At 48.2% G+C, this 12,395-nt stretch overlaps 1 protein-coding gene across 1 annotated transcript; it reads left to right on the top strand.

Annotated features, from left to right (window-relative positions):
- Positions 1–578: 578 nt before the first annotated feature.
- Positions 579–4,522, top strand: BHLHE22 (basic helix-loop-helix family member e22). Its single transcript, XM_081013163.1, has one exon. It carries the CDS (start codon positions 1,493–1,495, stop codon positions 2,432–2,434), a length of 942 nt encoding a protein of 313 aa, XP_080869289.1. The 5' UTR covers positions 579–1,492; the 3' UTR covers positions 2,435–4,522.
- The last annotated feature ends 7,873 nt before the right edge of the window (positions 4,523–12,395 follow it).

Genomic DNA, 12,395 nt, shown 5'->3' with positions numbered 1-12,395 from the left:
CTTTAGGCGAAATTGGTCCTTTTCACACCCAAGTCCTTGGTTTGGAAGTTGGGTGTGGAGGGAGGTGAATCCTCCTGGCATAAACACCTCCACTTCAGTTCATTGCAGCCTAAAAGTGGGTTTTACGCTTATCCACTGCAAAGGAGCGTTGTACCGCGGGAAGGTGGGACGAGAGTGGATGAAGAAATGGCGGTAGATAGGAAACATCACTTTGCCAAAACTGCGAGTAAGACTAGGGAGCGTGTGCTCAAAAGTGAACAGCCGATGCGAGAAATGGGTTGAGCCCAAGGTGAAGTTCGAGGGCCAATAAACAAGCAAGCGGCTCCTTCGCGCCTCCCCACCCCCCTCCGCCTTCGCCTTCGCCACGAGCTGGACGTAAACAGCGCTGGCGTGGAGAGCGTCATTCTGGCGTGGGCGCAAAGTTCGCAGAAGTCCGCTGGCAGCCCTGGCAGAAAAAGTGTGCAGCCCGCCCGCCCACCGACCCCCTTCCTCCCCCCACCTCGGCCTCGCCGCTCTATAATTTGCTGAAGGAGGCCAAGAGCATTATTCGCCCTAAGTAGGGCTTTTAAGAGTGCTCATTGAGGAGTGAAAGTCGCCACACATGTCAAGCTTTAAAGGCAGTTGTTGGCTTCCTAATAGGACACAACGCCTTGCAAACATATGCGTGAAGCTGTGCCTACAGATGGCAGCGAGAAGAATGGAGCAGGCGCCTTTTATAAAGCGCGAGCTGCTGCCTGTCGTCTTCTCCTCCAGACCTGTGTGTGAAATGAAAACTCCTCCGACTCAGGGCCAAGCCTAGCGCCTGGGCTCGTTTGTTACCGTTTTAATCCTATTAATTAAAACGTTAACCTGATTGGGTAGAAAGCTCTGTCCCAACAGGCGAGGCTTCTTCATAATAACCTTCTCGGCGAGATAATGAGGTAAAAGACTCCCCCGTCTGTGGTGGCGGCGGCGGCAGTGGTGACGGGCGGGTGGCGGCAGAAGCAGCAGCAGCAGCGAGCGAGCGAGCGAGCGAGCGAAAGCTGCTCCTTCCCCCCCCCTCCCTCCCCTGCCTTTCTCCCCTCCCTTGATGGGTCCCGGAAATCTCTTGAAGGTGAATCCAAGCAAGATAAACGGTGCGAGAGGCTCGCTGGCAGCTCACAATGCCTGAGCCCTTCACAGGGTGAGAGGAGAGAGGCGCGGAGAGCGAGCGAGACCGAGAGCGAGCGACGCGCGCTGAGGGGAGAGGAAGAACGCGCGCCAAAGAGGCCGGCCGAGCAGCCTCGCCTCAGAAACACGCGAACGGCGGGAAGAAGAAGAAGAAGAAGAGGGAGCAGGCGGCGGAAGAGCCGCTTTCCGAGGGAAAGGGAAGCCACCTCAGAGCCCGCCGCAGCCCGACCCCCGGCCCGGCGCCTCGGCGGAGAGGAGAGGGGGAGGAGGCCTGGGAGGGCGACAGCGGCACGAGGAGTTGGAGGAGGGGAGCCCGGCGGCGGCGGCGGCGGCGGCGGGGACCATGGAGCGGGCTCTCAACCTGCCCACTGATGAGGACATATTCCACAAGAGTTACAGCGCGTCGGCCAAGAGGATGGAGTCCGCCTTTCGCTCGCCGCCGGGGCTCGAGCTGGTCGCCCACCAGGCGCCGCCGCCGCGCGAGCCCCGCCAGGCGCCGCCGTCTCCCCTCGGCTGCTACGAGCCGGGCGACTCGGAGGTGCTGCTGAGGGAAGGCGCGGGGGCCGGCGCGCTGGTGGCCGGCGACCCTCTGGGCGGCTCGGTGTGCGTCAAGTACGGGCCGGGCCCGACGACGAGCCGCAGCTCGGTGGCCGAGAGCAGCGGCGGCGAGCAGAGCCCCGACGACGACAGCGACGGGCGCTGCGAGCTGCTGCTGCGGGGCCCCGGCGGAGGCAGCGGCGCCGGCGTGGTGGTGGGCGCGGGGGGCGCCCTGCTGAAGGCGCCCGAGGGCGGCGCCTGCTCCAACAGCCACCACGGCCCGGGCGGCGGCGGCGGCAAGAAGTCCAAGGAGCAGAAGGCGCTGCGCCTCAACATCAACGCCCGCGAGCGGCGGCGCATGCACGACCTGAACGACGCGCTCGACGAGCTGCGGGCCGTCATCCCGTACGCGCACAGCCCCTCGGTGAGGAAGCTCTCCAAGATCGCCACGCTGCTGCTGGCCAAGAACTACATCCTCATGCAGGCGCAGGCCCTCGACGAGATGCGCCGCCTCGTCGCCTATCTCAACCAGGGCCAGGCCATCTCGGCCGCTTCGCTGCCCAGCTCGGCGGCGGCTGCGGCGGCTGCGGCGGCCGCCTTGCACCCGGCGCTCGGGGCCTACGAGCAGGCGGCGGCGGGCTACCCTTTCAGCGCCGGCCTGCCGCCCGCCACCTCGTGCCCGGAGAAATGTGCCCTTTTCAACAGCGTCTCGTCCAGTCTCTGCAAACAGTGCACGGAGAAGCCTTAAAAAGAGACACGTCGCGGACTCCACAGCCCGATCCCTCTCCGTCCTTCCTTCCCTCTGGGCAGGACTTTCGCTGCAGCAGCCGCCTTGATAGGGGGAGGAGGATCTGGGGGCAAAAGGGGGACTTGAGTGCAACCGAGACCTCAGCGAAATTTAGACACACGCACGCAAAATCGCAATTTTTGAGGGGTGTATGTTTTTGGGTGAGTGTGCGCAAAGAGATATAGCAGATCGGGAGGAGAAAAAACAAATCCTCTGTCCTCCACATGGTTTCTTAAAAACTTCCGAGTACTGGGAACTTTTTCGATAAGCAGCCAAGGACGGGGAGGGGGGATTGGTTGGGCTTGGGCAAGGGATAGATGTGGTGGAAGCAAGTTGGATTGTAAACTCAGACAAATCAAGAAGGGCACTTAAAAAGTTTTTTTTAATGTTATTTTATTTTATTGCTTCTGAGCCAGGAAACAAGCAAACTTGAAATGTAGACCAACTGAGATTAGACGCGCGCAAAATTGCTCTGAAAATACTTGTATTTTTTATTTTCTCTGAAGTTTTGAACCTGTGAAAATGCACAAAGTTTGGGCGGGGAGTGAGCTTAAAATGATGCAACAAAACTCCTGTTCGTGTGGCTGAAGTATTGCAGGTTTATTTTTTTAAAAGATGTGCACCTTGTTTCTTTTCACTTTGCAAGCCTGTGTACAAGAGGACACGATATTTATTTCAATGGCCCTTTCACGCCAACAGTATCCATCCTGTTTTGAGGTCATGGGTCTTCTGTGAATTTTCTTTTAAATGCTTCTTAAAATTCCCATTAACTTAAAACTTTGTGCCAAGTGTTTTAAAACGTTGATTTGCCAAGGACATGTGAACCAGAAATCTTGATGTATCGGAGCTGCTGAGGCTTATGAAAAGGTCATTCTGGGTTTTAAGTTGCATCATCCCTGTATTTATAAATTGAGCTTTAATAAATTGCTTCAGTCCAAAAATGAGAGGAGAGGTGTATTCTTAATTGCTTAATGAACTGGACTGTTGGTGACTAGAAATTCTTCGCAGCATGAAGGGATTTGTTTCTAGTTACTTACTGTGATAACAAGGCATCAGACAATAGTTCCTGTCAGGAATTTGCAAAACATGGTTTTTTTTCAGATGGTAGTGTTTGGTTTCTCAAAAGGAGTGAATAAGGCGAATTTTTGACTATTGATTATGAAAGTTATTTAAGCTGAAGGTGGATATCTGCCTTAGCCGTTGTTTTACATGCGTTTCACCCAGAATGATGATATAAGGCCCAGGAGTAAATGAATTTCTGTTTCCCTCAAAGGTGGAATTCAAAATGAGTTTGTATTTGGGTGGCTTCCTTAACCAGCCCACAACCCTTTCAAGTTGCGGTACTGGGAGTAAAGGTGCTTAACAGAACAACTCAGTTAAGTGGAAGTCGGTTTTGCTCCAGTTTGCATCCTAACTCTAACCACACTTACCTGGAGGAGAATCCCAATAGTTCAGTAGATTTTTCTTTTGCCTAAGTGTGCTCAACATTGCAGGGTGAAACAGGTTCAAATCTGTTCTAGCCAGACGAGGTTGCAATAGACGGGGGCAACCAGCCTCTGCAGAGGCTGTACAATCTTGCTTTAAACACACTATCTTGAAAATCAATCCCATCCGAAGTCAAATAAACTTATTCCTAAGGAAAATATGTAGTTTGGAGTCTGGGCCTTAATATCAGCATTTAAACTTCTGCATTGTGGGTAGGATGAGCATCAATAGGACTTGAGACGTATTATCTCTTAACTTTGACAAAACTGGATTGTGAATCATGGTGCCAATCAAGCGTAGATCCCGAAAATCTTTATTTTCCCCTCCCCACGCTTTCTTCCCACCTCGACGGGGCTTGGTATTTTCCACTACTTGCTGATAATCCAAATTCAGTCTGTCAGCTCTGGATGGCAAAACGAGAGCCGTGTTGGATCTGTTGGCAGGTCATGGATGTGTAAAGAGTGATATATGTTAAATAGGTCAATCAGATGATGACAGCGATGTATGATGGTTTGTATGTGTATCTATGTCGGAAAGAATCTTTATTAAAATATTTTGAACAAATCCTTACCTCCCTGTGCTTTGTAAGAGGGGCGAAAGAATACACCCCTTCCTTTTTGCTTTGTGCAGATCAAAAAAGGGGGAGACCCCTGTTGTATGAAGGCATAAGGCGTCGAGATGACCTTGTTGTTTGCCTATTTTTGGTTCATGTTTAGAAGGGAGGGAAGGCTTCTTGTCAGGACGCATCCAGGAGCAGGGGATAAAAGCCGTCAGTTTCTTGCTTTTAGGAAGATTGAAGGCTGTCCTCATGCTACCTATGGGAAGGAGACTCTCTGGGGTGGAAAAACCCCACCTCTTTTTGTATGGTCCTCAAATGCCCGTGGATAATACGGATAAGATCTCGAATCAGGTACAGGTATTAAAGGGCACCTCCAAAGCGCTCTAGGTGGTGGCTCTGCCCTACCTGTAGCTCGCAGGTGGCTGACTCCCCCCCCCCCCCTCAAACGCCCAAACGCCAGCAAGCCTTCCCCTTTCCCACAGAGCAGCTAGAACCTCTCTACTGTCGGGGAGGCTTCTCTGGCAGTGTGAACGTCCCGCATGTGTTGGTGCCTGCGGGGCACAGATTCCGGATTGCAGTTGTGCTGCGTGCCCGGTGCCACTGCCCGCTCCTAAGTGCAGGTCTGTTTGTGGCGCCCTTCCGATGTCTCCCCGCGAATGCCCTCAGATGGCGCGACAGGCGAAGGCGCGCGGGGGGTAGGTGGGCAGCGGATAAATATTTTCTGCCCCACTTGGCCTCGAGAGAGAGAGAGATTAATCAGAACCTGTAACTTTTCAGGATTCATAACTGTCCAGCGCGGTTAAGGCAGGCCAGACAGGGTGGGCAGGCAGCTCCCTCGCCCCCAGGCGCCAGGAGGAACCGTCTCTCAGTATTTACTAGACAAAGCCTGGGTGCGTCTAATTATGATTATTAAAACAATTTCCATGACGATGTCTAATATTATGTTAATTTGAAAACAACTGTGTATGAAAACTGTCGACTATAATACCTAAATTCATTTAATGAAACACATCGTTAAGGCAATTAGACCTCCTGGATGTGATTAAGGAACATAATTACGACACTGTTCTGCGCCATAATTGGGTGTCTTTAATCAAGGGGTAAAGTGATCAGCAACACAGCCATTAGTTTGTATTGTTCTGTCTCTGCTGTCCATCATCCTGATTAGGAATTAAGCACAGCCAGAAGCCAGACTATCCCTCCTTCTCCTCCTCCTCCTCCACCACCATCAGTGCCCCACGCACACTTCTTTCTAGATGTGCGAATGTGAGCATCGCCAGGCTCCTTGGATAAGAGCACCGCGCAAGCTTTCCCCTTCGCAGAAAAAGGGTGCCCTCCAAAGGCGCAGGCAGCCTTTTCCTTCCCTTCTTGCCAGGGACAGGAAGGAGGACAATATTAGGGGAAGGATGGGGGGTTGATAAACGTGCAACCTTATCAAGCAAAAATGACTCCGGGGTGTTTTAATTCAGCGGCGCGTAAATGTGTCCAGTGACACTGCTTGACGCGCGGCTGAAGTCCTCATCAGCGCACTTTCAAGAAAGTGTGTACCACTTTGGGATTTGCTTCCAAAGAAAGTCGAATTAGGAGTGGGGTATCTCTTATACCCCAAATAAGGAAGCAACCATCCCTTTCCCATTCCCCCTGAATCCCATTACGAAGGAAATTTGGACAGCATTAGATCATCAGCTTTTACTTCGAAGCCTGCAACTAAGCGTTTACACGGCTTGGCACTAACTGCCTGAGTTGCTGCTCTTCTCGATTCAAACAAGGGAAGTGTAGCCCAACCACTCCAGGACTTTGGGCTTTGACTTTCACGCGGTGCAGATCGCACCTGTGGCGGAAGCAGGATGGGCGAAATTCCCCCTGGCTTTGGCTTTTTCTAAGAGCAGCAGGACAGCCAAAGTCTGGGATGTTGGTGGGAACAGTTCGGCGCGTTGCTTCTTGGAATAAACGATCGTTTCTTCCCTTCTTCGCTGGGAAAGTGCTCCAACCACATGTTTGGCCTCCCCTTGGCGATGGTGGAGCCCTATGGCTTTTGACATTTCGGCGACGGAGTTTGTCAGCTGAGATAAGGAAGAGCCTCCTCTCCGACAAATGTCACCGACCTTAGGTAACTCGGCTTAGGCGTCGCCGAATTCCAGCAAGTTTCGATAAAGGATGGAATGGGCCGAGAATTCCCCGTTCCCGTCGCACCTTTTGCTGCGCGCCAACTTTTAGCCCTTACGCCGGTTGATCCACCTAGAGAGCAAAAGTATTCTCTAGGATTCGGATCTCTTCCCCAGGGCCAGCCAGGCTTGAAGACTCTCCCCGCCCACAATAACCCTCGTGTAATTATTTGCGTTTTACTTCCCTTGTGTGCGAGAGAGACAGAGAGCGAGAGAAAGAGGAACCCGAGACTGTTGCAGAGACTCTGGTGCGTTTTAACACTTCGCTCCTATTACTCTGTATAATCAGCAGCGTCGCTGGGAATTGACAGGGAACCAAAGGCTCCTCGATGCACTCACTGAACCGGGAGCGAGCATTGAGAATTGCGTGGCGCATCTGATCTCTCTCCTCCCTCTCTCTCCACGCGCCTCTCTCTGCGTGTGGCTCCTGCTGCCCCCTCCCATTTCTTGCTTGATGGATCACTTAATCAGAAATGAATATTCCCCTCGAAGAGCTTTTGTTTCATTTCAAGCCACCCCTCCAAACCAGGACCGTTTAGTCCGTCCAAGCGTCCCCGCGCTACTTCTTCTTCTTCCTTTTTCACCTTGGTTGCCAAGGCAAGCTTCCCCTCCCTCCCTCCTCCTCTCTCTCCCTCCCTCCCTAGCCCCAGTTCTAATCCTGCGATTGTCCCAGCATGAGTGACATTGACTTTCCTAATGTAATGACTTATGAAAGATATAATCATGTGTTAAATTGAATCCTCCGTTTAACTGTTAATGGTGTGCTCTGGGCACATTTACGTATTAGATGCTATGGTAACTAATTACCACTAGAAAAAGGGATAATACACTTTGCAGACTTTGACAAATAATTATGAGTGTTCACATCCCTGCTAGCAGTCAGTTGCGGCGGATCTGCTGGAATGAGTAAGTGAATAAATGAACGGATGGGTAAGTGAACTAGTGCGCGTGGAAGGGATGAGATAATGAATAGCGGTCGAGCTTTCTTATTAAGAAATCCTTTAATGAAAATGTGATTTAGGATACGGGGAGGGGGGGCGCGTTTGGGAGAAGAGAAGGAGACGCGCGGAATGCTGCCTCTAAACATAATTAAAAGTGCAATATAAACAGCAGAACATAAATATAGATGCTTTAATTTTAAAAAATAAAGAAAGCCAGCAAAAGGCAGTAAGGTGAATTATACAAGCGCCAGGCCACCTCGCAGCAATTAGCAGCAATCCTGCCCCTGCCCCTGCCTCTGGGAAAAGGAAGGAGACTAGTGAGGTGGATGGTTTCTGGGCATAATATGAGGGCGATCCGAATCCTCGTGCTTTTGCAGGGTTCGACTGCTATTGTAAATTGTGCCGATTTTGCACCTTTGGTCTTGAAAGGCCTTTTTGGAGCCAGAAAGCCTAGCAACGCCCAGACAAGAAGAAACTTTACAGGCACCTTTCGCTTTCTATTAATAGTCTCCATCATGTTTTGATTTCTTATGGGCAGCAGGAGGATGTTAGGAGGTGGCGAAGCAGTTTTCCTTAACTCCTCCGCTTCCGATCTCCTGCTTTCCACGAAGGCGCGTTGGGCACGGTGCGTGTGGGTCCGCATCCGTCGAAGAAGCGCCGCGCCAGCGAGCGGAGCCCATTGCGGCTCCCCAGGAAGCGATTAGTGGCCGCTTCCTTCCCCGCTGGCGGCGCTGCTAATTGCCCTGGGATTCGGAGATTCCCCTCGGGCTCCCCCTTCTCCTCCAATGAGGCGGCCGGAAAGCGCCTCCTTCCCGCCCCTTGGAAGGCTCGCCGAGCCACCCTTTCGCTCCCGTCGCCTTGGCGCGCGGCTCGTCCTTGATTATCCTCTTGGGCGGGATAGCTGAGCGGTGCGTTTTCCCTTTTCTTTCCCGCGCCGCCTACCAGACTTGCCAGCCTAGCAAAGGCCAGGCCAAAAGGGCAGCTCTCTTCGTTGCCGTTGCTCTTCCGAACTTTTCCCCTCTAGGCTTCGCGTTCAACTCTCAGCTCCCACTTTGCAAAGCGCAGGGGATAACATTTTCGTTCTTGCAACGATGAGTCTATTCCCTTCTCTCTCGGGCCCCGTCCTCTAATAAATAACTCTGCGCTAGCAGGCTTAAAACGTGGGACACCGACCCCCCCCGCGACGACCCCCAAGTTCCTTGCACCGGATTAAGCACATCTGATTCCAATGGAATTCAGGTCTAAACCTAAAGGAAAGGAAACCCCAACACTGAAGGAGCCACACTAGCGTCCCAGGCCAGGCCAGCTACGCCCTCCTTTACTGCGGTGGGTTGGAAATGGTCACTATATGTTTTACTTTACTTTCTTGTCCCCCGCAGCCTTACTTCTTGCATTGTTTTGCAAACTCCATTGACGCTCGCTGCCAAAAGCCAAAGTTTTAGAATCGTGACGTTACTGAAATCAGGACGACTAGTAACCAGGTTCAGGCTAAGGACCGCAACTGAACTTGGTTAGGCTGGTAGTCAAGGAAGAGCTGGCGAAGTGTAAGCCAGCTGGCAGGGGTTACCTCTCCATAACAATTTACCAGAGATCAGCTCAATTGCAAAGTGCCATTAGGAGAAAGCGTCTCCTAATGGGCTTAGCTTTCCTTATCAACGCCCTGCCTCGGAAGGAGTTAAATTCCCCCCCCCTCCCCGCAATAGCCCTACGGTTGCCCTTGTCGGCTCAACACGATTCAGAGCTGTGCAGTAAAATAGCAAGTAAATTTATGATGTGTTCCAAGCACTTTTATTGCTGCATTTTAAAATTCATATATACACACACACATATAAGAACTAAGATGTGTGAATAATTTGAAATGGTAGATGGCAGGGGGAAATGGTTTAGCTGAAAGGGAAGCATGTCTCGTGTAATTGTTTAAAATGTTTAAAAACACATTTCTTAAAAGGTCACAAAAATTAAGCAAGTTGGAGGCTGCAATTCTGTGCTCGCTCGCTGGAGAGCCAGACACATTGAGCTCCATAGGATTTACTTTTGAGGAAAAGGACATAGAATTGGGCTGTAGATTTGCTAGTCACCAAATATTAAGAAAGGATCAAGCACTTAAGAGCTATTTTGTTATTGGGATTATGACAATAGGGTCCTTTTGGTGGGGCAGGGGAAATATTTCCTACTATTGTCTTTTTAACTCACCCCCTTCTCATTCATGTCAGTTTTTATATTTTAGGAATTCAGAGATAACATTCTGGAAGGTCAAGTCTGCTAAAATTATTCCATGCTACTAAATAAAAGCTGTATGTTTTGGAATGACTGACAAGGTATCCTAATATTGCAGCATACAACAATACACAAAAGTGTTGGAGAAAACTAGAACCACATTGAGCTCACATAACTGGAAAAGATGCTATACCTTGAGATGCAAGTGCTGTTTTGCTACCTAGAAATTTCTAGGAGTAAATTATCTTTTGGCTATTAGTTCCTAGAATTGAGAGTAAATTTATCAAAATGTTGCATTGCAAGTTATGACATTTCCTCTATAAAAAGGAGACAGGGAAGCACTGCTAAAACTCTCATAAAGGTTATTAAGACACTTTCACTTTACATCTTAAACAAATCATACATGTCGGTTCCGTATATAAGTCACTTTTAGGAATTAACTGGGGGCAAATTGATGGTGTTGAGTGGGTATTAGGGTAGTTCATAAGGCAAGAAATAACAAAAGTATTGACTTCCTGTCTACTTGAGATTAAAACAGCAATTATTTGGTGAAGTGATAAGAGGAAGTGCTGAAAATATATCACCCATAGTGGTATAATATACTTACTAATCTGTATCTGACAGCATGGGCTTTCTCACCCCTGTTCCAGTAAGGAGGCTAAGCATCTACACCCATTTTAAAATAGATTGACATTCTAAATTAGAACTGTGGTTTCAAAATACATTTCTTTCATGTACTTGCACCACAAGTTAGAAATGAAGTTTAATTTTTAGAAACTACAAAATATGCAGGCACAAATAGATCTGCTATCATAGAGACCAGATTAATGTTTGAACATACAGAGACTTCACAATGAGAGATGTGATCCATAGTAAAATATTGATAGAATTGTTTTAATATGATTGCCTAATTATGACCACATTGCCTCCTCCATATTTTTACCCAGTCATTCCTGGCATAGAATAAATGGTAAACTAGAAATTATAAAGCCTTTAAAAAGTGAAAAAATGATTTACCTGCTTGTATGACACATTTGACGGATGCTTATGTAAAGCCATCATTTTGAGGGAAATATGCTATAACTAGGAAACTTCCAACTCTTAAATATAAATGCACCCAGTGTAAATATTTTATTTGTAGCATTGTAACCTATTTAGACCTTTAGTTTCAGTGAATGAAAGTAAAGCTATCTCGCACATAACGTATAATTTACTATACTTTGTATACATAATGTCAAGGCAAATATTAGCTATGGATATCATACAGGGAAATTACTATTATGTTTATTTCTGCCTTGGCTGTATGATTAGGATCTTGGCTGTATGATTAGGACCAAAATACATTGACTGTGTGAATAGGACCAAAATGTGCAGTTTATTTCATGCTTTAGTATAAAGTTACAGTGGTAGCTTAATGACTTGCTTAGTACTAAATTATTTTCAAAATGTAAGTCCATTTATTAAATGTTGCAAAGTTATGCATGCTGTTTGGCCACCAAATAATTTTTCTATCAGCTCACCAGGCATGCACAAATGGTGTATTTTTAAATGGCTAAGTGAGATCTAGTCCTGCGTGTCTTGATCAGTAAAGGGTATATTTTATTACGGAGGTCACAAGATTACAGGCATGGGAGAGATTATGGAATGGCTCATCAATAGCTGGATTCTCACCATTTATTGTATGAGGCTACTTGGATTGAAGTAATCAGTCTATTAAAGTCAATGGGATTAAGCAGGCTGGAATCAGAACTATTCCCAACTGAATTAGTTTGTGGATTGTACAGGTATATATGTTTACTTATAAGAACTGCAAGTAAATGTTATTTTTTCATTTTACTGACTTATATGGCAGAATGTAACACATGTACCATCAACAGCAAAATGTCCACAGGTAAAGGATGCAGAAAGATTACCTTTATATTGAAGTGATTCCTGGAAGGCAGAAGGCAGAAGCACATACTGAGATTTCTCTAAGTGGAAGATAGCTCAGCCAGCAGCCTTTGAACCTGCTCCTCCACCCAAACGGAGTACTTTTTTCTCATCCAAGGGCATACCAGTTGTTTATTTTTCAAAGTATTTTTCAATCTCCTCCTTACATCATATTCTCAGGGTAATTCACAAACATACTGCAAAATGATGGTCTCCAGCCATTTTTGGACTACAACTCCCATCTTTCCTCGCTAGCAGGAACAGTGGTCAGGGATGGTGGGAATTGTAGTCCAAATACAGCTGGAGATCCAAGTTTGGGAAACCAGGTGCTAGAGTATGATCACCATCACCACTGCCTCCAGAAACTGGTTATATTTCCTGCTATCTGCCTATATATTGACACATTAATAGTGGCATGGAGGAATCGATCGGTTAGCTGGCATTTTAAAATAGATAATTAGCATCTCAGATGTGTATGTCAGTTTCAGCCTAGTTTGTCAGAAATGTTCAAGTATACCTTTTTGTCATGATACAAATGAAAAGTAAAATCAAATGGTTTTGTTTAGAAATGCCGGTTTGTGGTGGGGTCTGTTAATGGCAGAACAGTTAATAATAATGAGGCAAAC

This window comes from Podarcis pityusensis (genome assembly GCF_964106645.2).
Source record: "Podarcis pityusensis genome assembly, chromosome: 7".
NCBI classification, from domain to species: Eukaryota; Metazoa; Chordata; class Lepidosauria; order Squamata; family Lacertidae; genus Podarcis; species Podarcis pityusensis.
Note: the sequence above shows the minus strand (reverse complement) of the source record. Positions and strands in the feature narration are given on the sequence as shown.